This window comes from Notamacropus eugenii, chromosome 7 (assembly GCF_028372415.1).
Source record: "Notamacropus eugenii isolate mMacEug1 chromosome 7, mMacEug1.pri_v2, whole genome shotgun sequence".
Lineage (NCBI taxonomy): Eukaryota > Metazoa > Chordata > Mammalia > Diprotodontia > Macropodidae > Notamacropus > Notamacropus eugenii.
In genome coordinates this window covers 167,111,686-167,131,443 of record NC_092878.1, presented here as the reverse complement: position 1 = coordinate 167,131,443, position 19,758 = coordinate 167,111,686, and the positions used below count along the sequence as shown (strand labels likewise).

General features: G+C 50.1%; 2 protein-coding genes across 13 annotated transcripts in view; one reads left to right on the top strand and one right to left on the bottom strand.

Moving 5' to 3' along the window:
• The window catches only part of PURG (purine rich element binding protein G), a 29,739-nt gene extending 29,505 nt beyond the window's left edge, over positions 1-234 (bottom strand). For all 5 annotated transcript variants that reach the window (XR_011970782.1, XR_011970783.1, XR_011970784.1 and 2 more), the window contains exon 1: positions 19-234. The gene's annotated coding sequence lies outside the window, so the exon portion shown is untranslated. The remainder of the gene's footprint in view (positions 1-18) is intronic.
• Positions 235-331: 97 nt separating this feature from the next.
• Positions 332-19,758, top strand: part of WRN (WRN RecQ like helicase) — a 79,979-nt gene continuing 60,552 nt past the window's right edge. The window contains exons 1-8 of one of the 8 annotated variants that reach the window (XM_072625475.1): positions 332-415; positions 2,807-2,904; positions 3,254-3,361; positions 13,307-13,420; positions 16,305-16,405; positions 17,723-17,868; positions 18,310-18,455; positions 18,828-18,977. In XM_072625475.1, coding sequence (XP_072481576.1) covers positions 13,325-13,420; positions 16,305-16,405; positions 17,723-17,868; positions 18,310-18,455; positions 18,828-18,977 — 639 coding nt within the window. In that variant the 5' untranslated portion in view covers positions 332-415; positions 2,807-2,904; positions 3,254-3,361; positions 13,307-13,324. Of the gene's footprint in view, positions 416-665; positions 758-783; positions 1,899-2,806; positions 2,905-3,253; positions 3,362-13,306; positions 13,421-16,304; positions 16,406-17,722; positions 17,869-18,309; positions 18,456-18,827; positions 18,978-19,758 lie in introns of those variants that run through there. The other 7 variants (XM_072625474.1, XM_072625472.1, XM_072625480.1 and 4 more) reach the window with 7 other exon arrangements.

The window sequence follows — 19,758 nt, the reverse complement described above, 5'->3', positions numbered from 1 at the left end:
TCCATGCCGGTCACTCACGTCCGCGCGGCCGCCATGCCCTCCTCTGTGCGGATGCCCTTGGCCACCGCCGCTCCTCCTCCGGGCGCGAGCATCCCTGGCCGCCGTTCTGCCTCCTCCGTGTGGGACGGAGGGATGTCGGGCGGGCCCCGGAACCGCCTCAGCCCCGGAGGGAGGGAGGGCGGGCGGGAGCGCGCACGAAGCCTGGCAGGAGCGCGCACGCCTGCGTGCGAGGAAGGGAGGTTCCGTGAGAGCCCGGCTGAGGGGGGAGGGGTATGCGCACGGCGGCAGGCGTCGTAAGTCACGCGCGCACGGGTGCGCGTGACGTCAGGCCAGCCCGAGGCGGGGATCGCGCAGGCTCGTGACGTCAGGCGGCTGCTGCGTCGGGGAAGCGGGCTAGCGGGCGGGTGCGTAGAAGGTCAGAGAGGTCAGGGGGCGGTGCTAGCGGGGAAATCCCGGGTGACGTGAATGGTTCCGTGCTCGAGGCCCGCGGCCGGAGGACCAATCACAGAGTCGGGCAGCTACAGGAGCCCGGGGAGGGCAGGGCGCCCCTAGGCCTGGGAGCCGGGGCTCCCGTCAGCGCGTGCGCGGCCCGGCTCCTGGGGCGCGCTCCCGTGACGTCATCCATGCGCGACGCGACCGCTCGAGGGCGGGGCGGGGCGGGGCGGGGCGGGGCGGAGCCGCCTTGGGGGCCTGCCCGCGGGAGCCCGCTGCCCCGCCGCCGCTGCCAGGCTCCTAGGGCGCGGAGAAACTGGGCCAGGTGCGTGGCCGCCGCGCTTCCCCGCCCCGCGGGGCTGCCCACGTGCCCTCTGGGGGGGGAGCCCCGCAGGGGCCGCGCCCCCAGGGTGGGATGGGCAGCGTGCGGTGGGTGGGGGTCCCCGCGGGCCGCGGGAGGAGCCAGGCCGGGGCTGGTGGGCGCAGACGCGGGAGCGTTTTGTCCGCGTCCCCTTTGACAGAGGGGGAAACTGAGGCCGGGGGCAGGCGCTCCGTGCCCACCCCCCGTGCCAGGGCGGCCTGTCTGCCCCAGTTGGTCAGCCTTGGGTGGGCAGGCTCGGCTTCCTGGAGGAGGCCCGGAGCCCTCTGCACTTTGAGGTGGGAGGAGTGTCCGGGGGTGACCCCCGGCCACGGCCCAGAGTCTGTCCCTGGTGTCTGTTTGTCCGAGCCCTCACCCCATTCAGTATTGTAAGGCCAGGTAAGAACTGAGGTCCTCCAGGGGATCGGTGGCCCTGCCCAGCAGGGGGTCAGCAGACCCCCTGGGGTGAGGCAGCGGGAGCTGGGCTGATGTGGGCGCCTCCGAGGCTCCGCTTGGATCGGAGCTTTAGGGGGAGGGGGAGGAATTGTAGAAGAAAGAAGTAGGCAAAAACATGTGGCCCAGGCCGGCAGAGAGCCCACCTCTAAGTAGGACCTGGAGGAGGCGCCCTTGGGAGAGGAACGACCCCTGCTCCCTGGGAGGTGGCCCCCTTGAGCCGCCCCAGAGGGAGGGCTGCCCGTGCCAGGTGGGGCCTCTGTGGAGACCGCCGAGGAGGAGGAGGAGGAGGAGGCGGCCTGGGGCGCGGGGGGAAGGAGCTCGTGGTGGGCAGGACAGCCCGAGGTGGCCGCGGTGGGCAGCTGGAGACGGGCAGCTGGCCGCGGTGGGCAGCCCTGGTGCCGCAGGCTGGGTGCCAGAACAGCGTCGGGAGACCCTAGGTCACAGTGCTTTCCCCAGTTAGGTTTTGAACCCTAACACTTTCTCCGAAAGTCCTGCCCCCCAGGTGGTGAGCCACACTCTCTGAAACATTTCCGTATCAGGGATCTTGTACCAGGCTCGAGCCCCAGACCCGAAAGCAAGATCAGGACCAGCACAAGGGGGACAGCAGAAGGAGGGCGCCGTCTGCGCCGTGGACGCGGCACACGTGTTCGCGGTGGGTTCTCCGAGAGCCGCCGAGCCACTGGCCGGTGCCCGCTGGCCGTGCCCTGCCTCGGGTCGGTCCGTCAGACACCCCGATCTTTGCCCCCACAAACAGCTGCTGGGAACGCTTGCACGCGAGCCCTCCTTGTTCTGGTCCGCAGCGGCCGGTGCTGGCTCCGAGTGTGCGCGGTCCGATGGCCTTTGGGCTGGTTCCGAGCCGCTCGGAGTGGCTGGGCCGGCAGGCCTCCGGCGGTCCGGGAGCCGGTCCGTGGGTGCCGGGTGGCCCACAGGAGCCTCTGATCAGAACCTCTCTTGTGTGACCGCAGACCCTGGACCGGGTGTTCTGTCGGAGCAAGGAGGCCTTTGTCGGAGGTGCTTCTGCAGCCCCCCGACTTTCCGCGCCCCTCTTTAACTCTGGTCGCCTTGGTTTGGCTTGCGTGGAAACGTTAATTCTATGTGATCAGGACACCTTTCCCGTTCCGTGCCGCTCCGCCCCGTTTGGTCCCACTCTTCGCTTGTCTGTGGGTCCTTGCTCTCCTCCGTGTCGGAGTCCTGTGCCCATCCTCACCTCCCCTTGGTGTACCGTGCCAGATGTCGGTCTACACCTGGTTTCTGCTGTGTGGACGAGGCGGAGAGGAGAGCCGGAGGCAGAAGGAGCGCAGGACACGGGATGTCTTTGAAGCCCCCCGCTGTGCACACCGCCCCGACCTTCCCCTCCTCTTTGCTTACCTGGGTGATAGGGGCACCCCGGCGCTGCCTGATATCCCAGGCATTCGGGAGCTCTGGTCTGTAAAATTGTCTTTAACCGTGCCTTTGACCCGGCTCACCGCCTTGGCCAGCCTCCTGTGCTCCGGCTCCCGCGGGGAGTGGGGTCCGTGGGGTTCTGCCTCGCCCCGATGAACGCCTTTCTTTAACCTGCAGACCGAGTGAATTCTTTGAGGACACTAGGACTCATCGTTCCGGTGGCACCGCGTTCTGGGACCCCCTGACTCACCTCCGTGGCTCCGGAGAAGGTCCAAGTGAGTTGTGAAGGGCTTCAGCAGCCTCCTTTCCCAGTTTTCCCAGTCGCTTTTGTGAGGTGCACTTCTCCCCAAGCTTAGCATAGCCTCGATTACCACGGCCCTTACTGTAACATGCTGTGTGGCTGGTCTGTGCCACTGAGCCCCCCTCTGATTCTTGGCCGGTACCAGACTGTTAATGCCCACACCTGGGTCTGCCAGACCACCTTCCCTCACATTTTTTACTGATTCCCTTGACATTCCTTTTGAAAAGCCGTTTCCAAGAGGAATTGTCCTGGCCATGGTGTGGAAAGGATACTTGGCCAGGACCTGCCGGGGACTCACCTGGGTCCATCTCTCCTGCCTCTAGCTTGGTCTGCCAGTCAGAAACCTGAGGCTGAAGCTGACGTTTCCTGCTCTGGCCTTTCCTTCTTTGGTCCTCAGGAAACTGCTAAAGGTGCAAAGTGTCCTGAACCAGGTGAGTCTTCAGAGCAGCTTGAGCATCTTTAAGGAAGTATCAGCCTAGCCTGAATGGCGCCCGGTGCTCCTGCCACACCGTGTGGACATTTAAGAAAAGGAGGTTAATGATAGCCATTTTAAACAGCATTTTAGGGTTTACAAAGAGCTTGACAAGTGTTTGATTCTGTCCTCACAAAACCCTGAGAGGTAAATGTTGTTATTACAACAGTGTTAGGGAGGAGGACCCTGACGTAGGCAGGTTCGTCCAGGGAGGAGGTGTCAGGCTGGATTGGAACTGAGCCTTTCTGGCCCCAGACCTGGAGTCATAGCCACTGCATCACCGGCAGCATGGAAGGGACGCTCAGCAGGGGTGCAGCATCAGCTCCAGTCGTGGCTCCCCTGCCTCCCGGTCTCCCGCACTGATGCAGCTGGCTGGAAGAGGGTCATGTCTGAGGTCTCTGCTTCCTGCCCCTTGAGCTCAGACCCCTATACAGATGCAGCCAGGATCCTGCTAAGGGCTTCAAGCCTTAGTCTTCTGAAACATCTGAGTCTTTGGGACCCATTAGTGTCCTCTCCTTGGCAGAGATCTTAGTAGAGGTTGCTTCTACCATGATTCTGACAAAATAATGTGGCTTTTTTTATAGTGCCCTCTCACCCAGCGAGCCTTCCCTTGCCAAAAATAAAGAAAAAATAATAAGGCCAGTACCTTGCATCTGACAGTAAATGTTATGTTACAAGTTAGTCATTCTTAATTTCTTTAAAAAGTTTTGTAATTGTGTTTATGTCTTGAGTGTACAGGTTGACCATCATTTTATGCATTTAATATTTATTTTAAATGGAATTTCCTTTTCTACTTAATTGGATTTTATTATTGTTATTATATAGAGCTGCTGCTGAATTTAATGCATTTTTTGGTACCTTTTTGTTAATGGTTTTTGCTGATGCTTGGGGGGTTTGGTTTTGTTTTCCGTTTTTTTTTTTTGGGGGGGGGGCTACTTAAGGTTTATTGGGTTTGCCCTGTTGGGGAGTCTCATCTGAAGAGGCAAAGACTCCTTGAATAAATAATATTCAGGGTTTATGTAGGTTTCAAGAAATGAGGAGTGGGGAATCTGTGACCTCAAGGCCACATGTGGCCGTCTAGGTCCCCAAGTGCTGCCCTTTGACTGAATCCCAGCTTCACAGAAGAAGTCCTCTTAATACCAGGTGGGGATGGGGCAAAAGTTGGTTGATCAAGTTCCCATTACTGGGGCTACAGGCTGATCTGATGCAATAAGGACCGTTTTACTGAGTTTCGTGGTTAGGATGGGAGAGTGAGGGAGGCTCAGCTGTTGATCAGAACAGGTTGCCCAACAGGAAACCATGGCAGGGCCTACTTTGTGTAACTTGTATTGAAAGCACTAATGGGAGAGTACAGATAAGGCATGTGAACAAGGTGGAGCCAGTGTCAAAATGGAGGCGCTCTATGGAAATCTGGGGGGGACTTCTTTCTCCCTTCTTTCTCTTGGTGCCCTCTGGACTTTCAGAGGCTGCTTTCTCTTAGGGGCTTTTTGGTTTTGGTTTTTATGAAGGAAGTCATTATGTCGCCACTAGATAGGACACATTTGATCTTTTTTCCTGTTTCTGTTTCTGGTTCCTGCTCTCAGGAGCATTTCCAGAACTCACAATTTGGTGGGAGGAGGGGATAGCCTTTATTCCCTTGCTTAGCAAGTTTCTATCGCTTCCCAATTACAAACAGGAGTAGCTTTGGGTTTTACGTAAATAGCGGGAGCTTTTGGCTTTACAGATAGGTATTTTGTTTTATTAATATTAGTCTTTTCTCAGTCAATGATTTTAGGTCTAAATGAGGCACTTTCTGAACCTGTTGTTACAATCTTGTTGTTTAAGGTGTTTCAGATTGGCCATAATTTTTTGTTTATACTCTCCAAGACGTTTTACTAGGTTTTCTTTTGAATGTTGGTGTTGATGTTAATTGATGGTATTGGTTCTTTCTTTGCTTTTTCTCTCCCTAGTTTTTGTGTTAGAACCACATTTGTCTCTTAAAAGGAGTCTGGGAAGGTGCTTTTGTCAGTTTTTGACAGTTGGTGAAGCCCTGACGTGACAGACTCTTTAAGCTGGTTGCCACAAGTTCTTTCCTTTCTGGACTTATGTCCATGTCCATCCACAGGGTTCATCCCTATTGGTTTCCTGGTGAATCAGGGGATCAGTGATCTGATTGCATGCTGGGATATTGTTCCATGTGCATCGCTTTGCATTTCGCTTTTCGTTTGTGATTAGTCTTGTCTCTTTTTTAAAAAATTGAATTATTTTATTTGTTTTCAGTGTTCAACAATCACTTCCATGTATCTTAGACTTTTTTCCACTCCCTTCCCGCCCCCTCCCTGAGACAATCTTATATAGGTTCAACATGTACATTCCTATTAAATGCATGTTGCATAGAAGAATTAAAATGAATGGGGGACACCATAAAACAAAGCAAAACATAACACAAAAGAAAATGGTCTGTTTCTGTCTGAGATCCAACTCCATAGTTCTTTCCCTGGGTGTGGAAGGTGTTTTGCCTCAAGAATCCATTGGAAATTTTTTAAGTCCATGCATTTCAATGAAGCCCAAAGTCTACCAGAAAAATTCAGTCTTGTCTCCTTTTGGGTTGTCATGAATAAGGTTGAGGAAGTCCTGGAGCCTGGGGTCATTGGGAGCATAGCTCTTGGAGGACCTCATTGGCTCTAAGGAATCCTTCCTTGTGCCATCTGGACATTCTCTATGGTAGCAAACATCTTGGTTAATATTTGGTTATTTTCCAGCCTCATGCCTCACTTGACTGTCATAATTGTTAGACACCATGATCTCAGTAGTTGGATTAAGAAAAGTTGTGTGATCTGTTTTTGTTTTTTTAAAAACCAAACCAAACCTATTTTTCAGTTCTGAACTTAAACATCAAAAAAATTCAACATTTTCCTATGCATAAAGGACACAAAAAGGAAATTGTAATATAAAATTATTCCACAATTCTCTCATTTTTAGTAGGAGCTTCAAGAAACCATATGAACTTGAATGTCATTCCTTTGCAGGTGAAATCCTTTCTGTATTCTTGCAGTATTCACCCCCTCTTCCCCCCTACTGTGAAAGCTCTGGCCTTGGGCAACATTCCTGGGAGTTTCCTTTTGAGTTCCTTTTCAGGAGGAGATTGGTGGATTCTTTTTTTCTGTGTCTTGTTCTCTGGTTCTTATTGGGGCAGTTTTTGTATGTGATTTCTTTTAAAAGTCATAGTTTTTTGGATTCCAAGGATCTTTAAATTCTTTCTGTGATGTGTTTTTCAGGTCATTTTTTTTTTTTATATCAAGTTGCTATATTTTCTTCTAGTTAGTCAACTTCTTCATTTTGTTCTAATTTTTCTTGAAGTCTTATGGAATCATTTGTTTTCCGTTTGGTCTCTTCTGGTTTACAGGAAGTCGAATTTTGGGCAAGTTTACCACTTACCCTTTTAAAATTGCACAATGAAAAAATTGATAGAAAGTTATTTTGTCTCTTTCCTGCCCACCCCCATTGGAGAAAAAGGAAAAGAAAAATGAATATATTCTTTGTAACCAACATGCATAGTCAAACAAAACAGGTTCCCTTCTGGGCTGTGTCCAAAAATTGCCTAATTCCACAATCTGAATCCATTAACCCTCAGGAAGAGATAGAAAGATAAATCCCATTTGAAATAACTATGGAATGTATAACATACTTGGGAGTCTACCCACCAAGACACACAAACTAAATCAATAGAGCTACAAACCACAGTTTGTTGAAATAGACCTAAATATTTGGGCAAATATTAATTACTCATGGCTACGGTGAGTCAGTATGATAAAGATGGCTATCCTACCTAAACTTATTTATTTATTCAATGCCCAGCCAATTAATTTAACAAGTGGTTACTATAAAGAACTAGAAAAAATAATGATTCATATGGAGGAGATCAGGAAACTCGAGGGAAAAATTAAAAAAAAATTAGAGAAGCCAAGGGTCCTAGCAGTACCTGATCTCAAGTCATACTACAAAGCAATCGTTTTAAAAACAGTTTGTTACTGGTTAAAAAATGAATGACCAGTGGGATAGAAGAGGCTCACCACATCCTGAAGGGCAAATGTGGTAGCCTGAGGTTTGCATAAAGACATAAAGACTGTTTGACAGAGCCTGCTGGGGAGATTAGACTGCAGTGTCAAAGAAATTGGGTTTGGAGCGACAGCTCGCACCTTGTACTCAGGTATAAGGTGTTCTTCCAAAGCGTAAGGGACCTGGACTTCTGAGTGTAGTTCAGGGGTGGAGGAATGATCTCAACACCTGACTGCCAGAGAGGGGAGGGATTCCCTGTTGGAAGAGTCTTTTATGCTGTGCTTTGCTGTGACAAGTCGGATGCTTTTTTACTGTCATCACACCATGCGCCAGAATCTTTGTACCTTTTATTCCTTCATCTAGTCTTTTCTTCTTCCTGTGCCTGTCCCTTGCCAAGGCAGATCCAAGGATCCCATCCTGACCTCATTCCCTACTCTTTAGACATTTCAGACCGGATTTTCAGTAGGAATCTCCAATGCACCATGTCATCATCCTCACCACTCTCCAATAACTTGTTCGTCTTCTGACTGCCTCTTTCTGACAAGGGCATCACTTGTCTTTCTCGTTACCCAGGTTGGCTGTAGTGGAGTTATCATCCCAAGACTTGCTTATTCCCATCCCCTGCCCTCCACCCCGTGTCCCATCACTCACCAAGTCTCATTGACTCTAGCATCGCCACGTTTCTAACATTTGCCCTTTTCTCTCCACTCATCCGGGCACCACCTGAGTTCAGGCCTCATTACCGTGTGACTGGACGGTTGAAGTCACTCCTTCCTGCTAATGGGCTTCTCTCAGGTTTCTGTGTTCTGCAGTTCATTCTTTATAGTAAAACTGCCCTAAGTGAGACATCCGTCCTCTGAGCTCTGATCCTCTGGAGTAATGGATCCTGCCATAACTGCATGCGTTTCAAATCCAGGCTGTGTTTACTCCTGTACACTTTTGGGAGCTATTTACATTTCCTAATGTGAAGTTGGAGAGTTGAGAAGACTCCCAGAAATGCCCTTTTTAGGTCAACATCATAACACAGTGGTTACTTGAGGAAACGGGGACTCTGTTTCCTTTGAACAATGTACAATTAAACACTTGTGTGAAATTATGGAAACCTGGCCCTGATTACTTCAGCCCTTCAGGGAGGTGAATGGCCATCTGAGCACCCTGTAAGAACTCAATTGCCAAAAACCTTTTGGCACTCCCCCTGCCCCCCGTTTTTGGAATTGAAAGTTGTATGTTCCATTTAGGTGAACAGTGCGGGAAGTGCTTTGTTCACACTTGGTGACCTTGATGCCATTCGGGGGATCCACCCTCGTGGCCTTGGCACAGTAGGTTTCAAGGGTAGACATCTGTAAGCTCAGTCAGCCTCCTCCTGAGAGGATGCCTTCTGCACTTAAGGCCCTTGCTTCTACATTGAAAGCTGATTTAGAGGAAGGTTGTGCCTCTCTGTGACCCGGACTTTGGCAACTGCATTTTATGGCCCAGAGAGCACAGATATTATGCACCTGCTGCTTCTGTCAGGATTGGTGAGGCAGGGCCCACACCTGCCTCATCCACTTGCACGACCTTGCCTGGCTGATTTTCTCCCTTGTGTTGAGGAGGAGGAGGTTGGAACGCAGAGCAGCTAAGTGGTGTCCCTACAGCCAGGATCCCAGCCTTGGGCACAGGGAGTGCTCTCTCCATTCCCTGAATCCTGGCCAGGCTGACTCCTGGATTGTGACTAGTCTTGGCTTTATTAATGGAGCCTTAATTGAATAAAACATTTTTGTCTTTGAGAAAGCTTAACAGTAGACTTCCCTGATGGGCCAGCCTCCCCCACACTTTGTTTTTGTCTGTGAGGAGAGAAAACAGAGATAGGACGGACAGTTTTACCTCAAAGTAGAATTGTAATGACTTGTTTGCATTGACATAGCTGGCCCTTCAGGGTTAATACTTCCATATTATTTCATCTTTCTAGAAGTGGTGGCTTTGGTGCCCTCCAGAGAGACTCCCCTCACAGTCTGCTGGAAGGCTTGTCATTTCATATCCTATTCCTATAATAAGAACCACTGAAAAAACTGGGTGTAAAAGACTGCTAGGAGGCTCAGTGGCTAGAACCCTGGGTGTGGAGTCAGGAAGACCTGAGTTCAAATGTGGTCTCAGACACTCACTAGCTGTGTGACCCTGAGCAAGTCACTAAACCTCTGTTTGCCTTAATCCCTAGAGAAGGAAATGGCAAATCACTCCATTATCTTTGCCAAGAAAACCCCATGGACATTATGGTCCACAGGGTCAGGAAGAATTGGACATGACTGGACACTAGGATTTGTGTTCAGAAATCAACTTCACAAGGACCAGAGGAAGGACACCTCCAGGACTCCAGCACAGAATCGGAGATCCTGATGGACTCACCAGTATGAGATAGCAGCCCCAAATCCTCATTGATTCTTTGACCTAGTTAATGATGTCCTGGGGAGTGTCGGGGCCGGGGAAGGTCTTTGCCCGGGGCTGATGCTGCCTTAGATGCTCCACTCTGCCAGGACCAGACCTTTCTTCCCCTGTGCTGCCTTTTCTGCATCAGCACGTAATCACCTCTGGGCCAGGACAGCTTCTGGCTGCTTGAGTTGGCATTCCCAGTGCTTGGCGTGCACACAGGAAGCTCTTAATAAATGCTTATTGGTATTTTAGTCGAGGAAATAGAGAATAGTGGCATCTGCTGAGTTACAACTTACTGAGTCAAAAAGGAGGTAGTTCAGGTGAGATGATGAGAGGCTGCACTAGAGTATGTGTCTGTGTATGTGCCTCTGTGTATTGTGTGCGCTGTATGCGTGCACATATGTGTGTTTGCACATGTGTGCGCGCATATGTGTATGCCCATGTGCGTGTGTGTGTTGTGCACTGGTGGATGGGAGCGATGTTGTGACAGTAAAAACCAGACTTGGCAGGCTTGGTGCAGGGTTTGTCATGTGGGCTGGGGGGTGAGTGAGGAGCTGAGGAGGGCATGGGCAGCTGGCCAGTGCTGGGGAAGCTCAGAAGGGGAGTAGGTTTTGGGGGGACCCAAAATGTCATGTAGGCACTTTAGGCAAAGCTGATTTTAGTGGTGGGATTATGTGGCCAGTTGCCTCAGTTTACTGTATTGTTGGGTCTAGGGTCATTCGACCCTGCAGTTGATGCTGTGGGCTGGAAGCCCAGTGGAGAACATCAGCTTTACGTCTGGGCTTTGCCCTATTTCCTACTCTGAGAGTTGTCAAAGGCTATTTATCTTTTTGTGCTCCATGTGTGTTTGCCAGTTAACGATGTGTGCAGTGCTTCACCCCAGGCACACTCTCCCCCTTGGCCCCATCTCATCCTGAATGCTCATGTTCTGGACCTCAGTGTGTCCACACCTGGGATTTTGTGTGGTGTCGGAAAATGTTTGTCTTTCCTTTCTCGCTGGATCCAGGGAAACTGGAAGAGCCATGCCCTTTGCCCTTCCCTCGGGGTGCTTGCACTGGGGCCAGCAAGATTGGCAGGAATGATAGATAGTGAAGGAAACTGGGGATGGGTTCTTTCCACCAGTGGGAGAATTCCGTCCTTGGTTACTTCTGGTGTCTTAGTACACAGTGGAATGGGAAGTCACGAAACAAAATGTGTTGAGACCTGAGGGATTTTGTTCTTAATTTAAGTTTTTCAATTGACAAATCTTTATTTTTTCTCCCACCCACTGGCAGGGTGGAAGGAATTGAAAAAGAAAAAAATGCAGAATCCTTCCATTGAATATGCATAGTCAACCAAAACTGACTGCAAATATATTCTCTCAGTCTGTCCCCTTGAGGGGCTCTCCTCAGGAATCCTCTTGAGTCATACCTGTCATGGTGTTGACTAGAGTCTGGAGATGTCTCAGAGTTGTTTTGTAGGTGACCTCTTGTCTCCTGTGATTGTCCTCAGAGATGGGCCCCTCTGCACTTGGATGCTCCTTTGGGCCAAGTTGTCAGCACAGCAGGGGGCACAGAGTCTGCGTGGAAGGGACCCCCGGAGTCTGTCCCATCCATCCCATCCAGCCCTACTTAGAAAGATCTCCTTTACAGCATATACCCAGGAGAAGGGCCTTCTTGTTCTCTCATAAGCCCTCCAGTGATCGGTGCTTGTTCCTATCATTTTGAATGCTCTTAATTGTGAAGAAGCCTTGGCTACACGGCAACCTCTTACCCCCCTGTCCTCCCCTTTACTGCTTTTGGTTCCTTCTAGGGCCAAGCAGACCAAGGCTCATAATCCACAAGATGAACCTTTTGGTACTTGAAGACTGCCATGGTCCTCTCGTCACTTTTCCAAGCTAAACATCCTGATTTTTTCAGCAGATCCTCATGTAGCCTGGTTTTGATGTCCAACCAGAAACCTCTGTCTATATTAGAATCAGTAGAGTTCAGTGGAATTCTACTGGTTCTGTTTTCCGAAAGTGGAATTGAGTGCCTTGGGACTGGTGGGTTTTTTTTTAAGAAGCACGTTTTTTTATAAAAATCAAATTTATTTGATTTCCAAATTTGTCTTCTGTCTTTCCCTCCTCCTCCTATTCCTCTTCCCAATTGAGAATACAAGAAAAGTGAAACCCCTGGTATAAACATGTAGTCAATTAAAACAAATTCCCTCATTGACCACATTAAAAAAGTCTCTGCCCTCTGAATCCATCGTCACCCTTCCTGTGGTTGGACAGCATGTGTTGTCATGAGTCCTTCGGAATTGAGATGGATCACTGTATTCATCAGAGTTTTAAGTCTTTAACAGTTGTTTGTCTTTACAACCTTGCTGTCCGTGTGTATGAGGTTCTGGATCTGCTTGCTTCACTTTCATCAGTTCACAGACGTTTTCCCGGGTGTCTCTGAAACCATCCCCTTGGTTAGTCCTTACAGCACAATAGCGTTCCATGCTGTTCAGGTACCTTGTTCAGCCATTCGCCATTTGGTGAGCATTCCCTCCGTTTCCAGTCCTTTGCCACCACAAGTAGAACTGCTGTTTTTGTACGTAATGGATCTTTTCCCTCATGCTTTGATCTCTTTGGGGTTTAGACCTAGTAGTGGTACCACTGTTAGCTGACCTGCAGCACAGTGTCCAGTGTCTGGTGTCCTAATGGCTTTGTAGAAGGATGCTGACAGATGACTTTGCTGAGGTTTTTTGAGAACAGGTTAATAGAGCCAAGTAATGAATGACTGGGAGATATTGTAATTCCTAGAGAACATGAAAGTTATGTGCATGCCTTCATCAGAGAATTCCTTTTCCCAGCCCAGCATTCTCGTTTTTGAAGGCAAAGCCCCCAGAGGATTGCAGACTTGTAGACCTGAGGGTGACCTTGGCGATCATCTAGTCCATTATCTAGGTGGATCTTTTTAAAGTTACGTTTTTGAGGTTCACTGTTTTCCTGCTGCTGCTGCTTTCATATTAATAGTGTGTGGAGCGGCAGACATTGGCTTTCGAGAGCTCAATAAATGCGTGGCTGGATGTGTTTCCGTTCCCACTGGGTGTACGTGACACCTCTCCTCCCAGTCTCACATTGTGAGTTCCCTTTATGGATCACTGAATTTCAGCTCTTTGAGCAGGGAGAGATCTCTGAGGGCCCGCCTTAGCTGGTAGCCAGTCAGTTCCACTATTAGCTCCACCTGTTAGAGAGTGTTCATCTGCCATGGAGCCCTGGTCTTTTCAGGTTGAGTCTACCCCCTTGCTCTTGATTCAGCCTCAGGGTTCCAGCATAGGGAAGGCTCTTCCTCATCTGTGTAACTGCCCTTCACCAAAGTGTCCTGCCAGGGCACCTGCTCCTCTCAGGCCAAGGGTGCCCACTTCCTCCTGCTGAGCGTCCTGTGACTTTTTCTGGAGGGCCTTCCCCGTCTTGGCTGAATCTCTGTTTTTTGTTTTTTCTCATTTTCAGAACCAGAAATTTCTCAAGATGAATGAAAACACAGTGACAAGGACTCTCCAAGCACGGAAACTTCCTGAGTGGATGTCTGAGGCGTGTGAGGGATGTGATTCAGATCAAAGAAAGGTTGGTACTCATGCAGAAGGTTTTTTTTTTCTGTTAGTATTTTCTCTTACAAACGTGCTGTGTTCAGCCTGGACAGCTTCTTCCTGAGTTTGCCCATCTGTGATTGGCTTTCAGCTTTGTTGCTAGTAACCTAGACTGCCTGGTAGTCCTGTATGAACTGGGCTTGTGAGAAATTTAAGTTTGATCATCTATCAAACATCTATCTCTCATTAGCTGTTGTTTGCTTGTACTTGTAGGATTGTTGTGTGATGGCTGAGAAATGAAAATTGTCAAGTTGTAGAGTATAAAGAATTCTGCTTCCTCTCCTGTCAGTACTCTGGATAACTGGCCTTGCAAGTAACCTTCATGGTGAAAGTGACTGTGAGTCACTTAGATTGACCATAGGTGTACTTTTGGGGGCACTGTGCCTGTCCTGGGGAGTGTGAAGACAGTGAAACACTCTGGGCCTTCAAGGGCCTTTGATTAAAAAGCTTTGTTTTGTTTCTCATTTTTTGTTGTCATCTTTTCTTTACATATGATCTTCCTGTCCTCCCCCCAGCCATCCCTCCTAACAAAAAGTAAAATAGAGGGGGACAAACCTTCAGCCCTCTGGCAGAACTCACCAGTCTGTCAGTGGGGGCTGGTGGTATAGACCAGTGCCTTCTATGCCCACAGGTCCTCAGCCTGCTAAGGAGGGGAGGGAAGGTCATTCTCTCTCAGCCTCTTTGGGGCCAGGTGGGGTCATGATAATTACACAGGGTTAAGTGGACTTTTTTCCTCCATTGTTTTTATTTCCATTATTGTAATTTTTGCTTTATGTTGTTTTGGACCAGTTTATAGAAGTCTTCTTTTACTTCTCTGAATTCCTCATGTTCGTTGCTGCTTCCAGTGAATTCCATTCCATCTCTTTGTTCCCAAGTTGCTGGGCAGTTCCTTTATTTCCAGTTCTTTGCAGCTACTAAAAGGCCACTTTTCTGATTGGCTTTGTCTAATCTTTTTATTGTGCTCCTTGGGCTCCGTTGGTCAGAGTCTGTCTGTCTCTTAGCATAATTCTCTATTACTTTCTAAAATGGTTGGGATAATTCACACAGGAGCTTACATTCTCCTGAGGAGATAGGCTAAATAGATAAAGGTAGTGTAAGGAAAATTGAGGTAGGACATTATTGATGAGTAGAGGGTCAGGGAAAGCGGCACATGTTGCATGTTGAAGGAAACTCTAGAAATGAAGAAACCTATTTTGGGCCTGGGTAGCCACTTGTACAAATGCTTAGAGATGGGAGATAGAATGTCAGGTTTGGAGAATGACTAATGGTGGAACTCGGTACTCTAAAAAAGGCTGCAAAGACAGATAAGAAACGCTTAGCCCAGGGTCCTGTAGACAACTAGAATTGATTAATTAGTCTCCTGGAGGACTGAGCAGGGAAAGACATGTGCTTTGCAAAGATAATCTTGGCAGTCATGTGAGGGATGGATGGGGAACAAGGGAGACTGGAGTCAGGGAGGCCTGGGAGGTTCGGGGAGAGGACAGGGAGGTCTGGATTATGTGGTAGCCACGTACCTGGAAAAGGAAGGGCTCAAGAGGCTGTGAAGGTCTGGGAATCGGAAGACAGAAGGTGTCCAGGGCAATGATGAGGCAGCGCCCTTGGTGACTAGAGGGATGGCGGGGTTCTCAGCAGAAGCAGGGAGGAGGTTTGGAGGAGAGCCCCAGGAGGGCATACCACCATACAGAGTTCTATTTTGTTGAGTGTGAGAGGCCTGTGGGACCTACAGTAGGAAGTATCCAGCAGGCAATTAATTAATGATGAGAAGGGAGGCCTTGGTGTATGAAGTTGGATGTCATCTGGAGAGAGGTGACAATTGATAAGGGAGCTCTCTGAGAGTTGTGTGCGTAGGGAGAGGAGGAGAGGAGCTTGGGTAGGGAGGCTGGGGGCAGCTGGGAGGAGAGCTGGGAGCTGGGAGCTGGGAGGCCAAGGCCTGAGGCCGGCCAGGATAGGCAGTAAGGGCCTGCCTGGAGGATGGGGAGCTCTCAGCAGAGCCTGGAGAACCTCAGAGTGGTTTGAGTTTGAAGAGGCCAGAATCCAGAACACAGGGAACTGAGAGGTGGGCACATAGAGACAGTCCCCTTCCACTGGGCTCTGTTGGGTATCCTCAGTAGGGTTGGGGAAGGGGGTGAGGTGAGTGAGCTCAGGGGAGTGGTTCTAAGGCTGAGGTAGATGTGAGCATGGGTGTAGGCCACGAGAGAGAGCTGGGAGACAGGGAGAGGTAGGAAGTGATCACAGCGGGGAGGAGGGGATGGGACCCCCTTGGCGTGGAGGAGAGGCTGGCTGCTGGGGGGCAGGGAGCAGCTGAGCTGAGAGTGCTTGAATGTCTAAAACCCCGTGGTCCAGTGCGGGATCAGCAGCTTCAGAGCTAGACACAGAGAAGGAAGGTGGTGGAGGGAGATACCTGGGCTTGGGCCTTTTCAGGGGGCAATGATGGCAGGGGAAGGCCCTCGCTTTCTAATGACCCCGGACTCCTAGAAGCCCTGGCTTGTTTAGAATGCTGGCAGGTGCTGCTGCCTTGTGCAGGGACCCTTCCCTTCTCTTCCCTCTCCCTCAGCACTAGTTTTCTCACCCTCCTGCCCCCTTTTCCACTGCCCTCTCCTTTTCTCTCTACCTTCTTTTCCTCTTGCTCCCTCCCTCTTCCTTCCTCCCCCTTTCCCTCTCTCACTGATGTAGACATCCTCAAAAGCAGTACCTTTTTTGTTTTTTTCCTTTGTAGCCCAGCACACTGGGAGGAGCTCAGGAAATGTTGGTTGACTTGTCTTTGTATAATTAGAGCTTGGTAGAGAAAGTCAGTGGAGAAAAGGCAAGCTAGCCATTTGAACGCCTTTTCTGATTTGATTTCCCTTGGGTTTTCTCCTCAGAGGAGTGTTCTGGAAGATGGCCTTCCCCTGCTGGAATTCCCTGGGTCCATCGTTTACAGCTACGAAACGAGTGATTGTTCCTTCCTGGCAGAAGATATCAGGTGAGGGTCACTGCCACCTCAGAACTAGTGCATCTCTGCTTCGGAAGGGTAGCTGCTCATGTCCTGAATTCCACTAGGGCCTGAGCCCATGGTTCCTGGCTGAAGCCTCGGTGATGGCCAGGCTGGGTAGCCCCTTACTGTCACTTGGGAGCAGAGGAGGACTGGGATCCAGGACCTCCTGACTCCAGGGCTGGTCCTCTCTCCACTTACCACTCTGCTTCTCCTTCTTCAATGTAAGGAGAACCTCTTTTTCAGATAAAAAATAGATAGTATAACTTTCATAAATAGCCAAAATCAGAGAATGAAATTTGAAAACCTTTCGTTCAGGTGATTGTTTCACGTTGGCCGTTGTTTTGTATTTACAAAATTATTTTGTATTTAGGGTTAACCCTTTATTCACAGCTATTTATCAACCTATTTCCAATTAATCGCGTTTAGGAAGAACAGTCAGTATGCTCCAGTTGAGAGGGAGGTGGGAGTGATGGGAAGACCAGATCAGAACTGAGGGAGGCTAAGTCTCACACTAAGGACATTGCAAGGCCAGACCAAAACCAGGTCTTTGAGTGCAGAGGGCTATTGAGGATTTATTTGTATGGAAAGCTTCATTAAGTGTATTTTAATTAGATACCAACAATACTAAAACTGTTCAATAAATTTAGTCTCAAAGTAGTCGTAACAAGTTGTTAGCCCAGAATTCAGAGCATGAGGGTCTGAGGTGATCACGGGCAGGGCTCAGGCTGGGGTAGGGGCTGTGGTTGGTGGTGGGAATGTGCAAGTGTTACTGGCCCACATCAGGAGATGTCCTTGAGAGTGTGGGAGGTTCTCCCCTGGGTCTCAGACCCTGGTGTTGGTGTGTGTTTGGTCTGTTCCTTTGGCTTTATCTATGCCTCTCTGGGCTTAGAGGGTGGTCCAGTGGCTTGTCTGCGGGCCCCCCAGTTACCAGTCTGTGTCATAGGCAGGATCCAGATCATAGCCTCCCTGATTTCTCTGAGTCTCTGCCCAGTCTTGTAGTGTTTCGTGTTGAGTTAATAAATGAGTGTGCTACTTTTACCCCCTTGCAAGCTCATAGGATCAGTTGTAGACTGAGCATTGGAAGGGACCTTGGAGTCATTCTCTAGGTGAATAAGACAGTGGGACCTGCCGAGGCTCCTGTTGGGTTCCACGTCACACAAATTCTAGCCAGAGCTTGGGCATCCTCAAAGGAAACTTGTGCATCATCACTACTCTGACCTGAGGATGTTGACTTGGAAAGCTCCACTTTCACAGGCACTATGGAATTGAAAGTGTTGTGCCAAGAAATGTTTTTTTCCCCTTCAGAATGAGCTCATCTGATGGCACCGTGGTGGGGTTTGACATCGAATGGCCTCCACCCTTCTGGAAGGGCAGGTCAGACAGGGTTGCCCTTGTTCAGTTGTGTGTATCCGAGAGCAAATGTTATTTATTTCACGTGGCTTCTATGACAGGTTAGTATTGCTCCTTTGGTGTCCTTTACACACTCGTGTCCTTTACACACTCATGGCCTTCCGCACCCTGGTCCCACCCCCACACACATTCTGTCTGACAGTTCCATCCCTTGGTTCAGGGGTCCTCATTGGTGTCCTTCAGGGCTAAAAGACCTTGAATTCCCTCGGAGTCTGTTTTGGGGCTCCTCGTGGATATGGTTTTTTTGCCTCATTGAATCCCAGCTCCTTGAGGGTGAGGACTGTTATACCCAGTGCCTAGCTCACTGCCCAGCTTCTATTGGGTGCTTAATAAATGGATCTGGACCTCTTCCTGGGGGGGATTGTCCTGAGAGAATAGGGAGGGATGGTGGATGGGCAGGCAGGACGCATGGCGAGGCAAGCTGTGCAGAAAGCTCTTGGGGGGCACAGAGGGCCTGGGACCAACCACAAAGTCCATTTCAGTTTTTCCCCAGGGATTAAAGATGTTACTGGAGAATGAAGCTGTTAAAAAGGCTGGTGTGGGAATGGCAGACCAGTGGAAACTCCTCCGAGACTTTGGCATCCACCTGAAGGGCTTTGTGGAGCTGGCCAGTGTGGCCAATGAGAAGGTAGAGACACATCTGGCTTTGTGCTTCTCTTTGGGGGGAACTGGAGAAGGGCCAGAACTTAGGCCCATGGCCATGGCCGCTTTTCCAGCCACAACCTCCTCCTTTATCTTCACTTCTGAGTCCCAGTTCACATCTCTTTTGACTTTCCTGTGACCATCTCTCTGGGCCTCCATTTCCACCTCTGTAAAAGGCCAGGGTGAGAGCTGGTGGCCCCTCACCTCCTGTGCTGAGGCTTGGTTTGGGCCAGGGTCTCCAGATGGACTCTTGGAGGAGTTGCATGGATGATTCCAGGCTCAGGCCACAGGTGAGGCCAGTCCTCCTCTGGATAATGTTTGTAAGTGCTGTTCAATGGTCTTCCCTTATGGCTCTTAGCTCAAGTGTAAGGAGACTTGGAGTTTGGATGGCTTGGTGAAGCACCTTTTCAGGAAGCGGCTTCTGAAGGAGCAGTCCATCCGCTGCAGCCGCTGGGAGGACTTCCCACTCACCGAGGACCAGAAGAAGTACGCCTCCATTGATGCTTATGTAAGTACGGAGGGGACAGCTTCTGTGACCTTGGTTTGGAGTCCTCCCTGCGGCTCACAGGTTCAGCCTAGCTTAGTGTAGAAAGGGCTTCCAAAGGCATTTATTGCTGCCTTTTTTTCTGTCAATTAACCAAGTAGTGCCTATTCACAGGTGACTAAACTCCAGTGATTGTTGTCCTGAAGTCAAAGGAAGGCCCAGTGGAGAGGTAGTCTGTGGTTGTTGTCACTCCATCTCTCCTCCTCCCAGACTGGCCTTCTGCAGCCACACTCTTACACCTCTTGCCGGCATGTTCCCCTGGCAGCTCCATAGCAAAGATTTGGACCAAACCAGCCTGGCATGAATGTCGGTGGGAGAGTGGGCACACATACGGCCTCTCACCCATGACACCGCAGGGGTCTCTTTTCCTTCCCCCTCATACTTCTCCCTCAGGTTGCCATGGCTCTGCAGGTCAGGTTGCTCTCTGGACTCAGTGGGCCCCTTTTCTTGTCAACTGGACTCTGGCCGCCTGCTACACATGCTCTGGGAGAGATGCAAGGGAAGATACTGTCTTTGTAGCCACATAAGCGCTTGGCTCACTGGGTGGCTCACCCCTCAAATGCCCTTGGAGTGGTCCTGGGGCATCAGAGCTTGTCTTGTTGGCTGGTCTGGATGCTGAGCTTGGCAGGCTTTGAGTAATGTGACTGAACCCCTGCACTGGCATAACCTTCAAGAATGCTGGGGTGACTTGTCGGGCAGTAGAGCAGTGGGGAGAGAATGGGCTTGAAGCCAACAGGATCTGGCT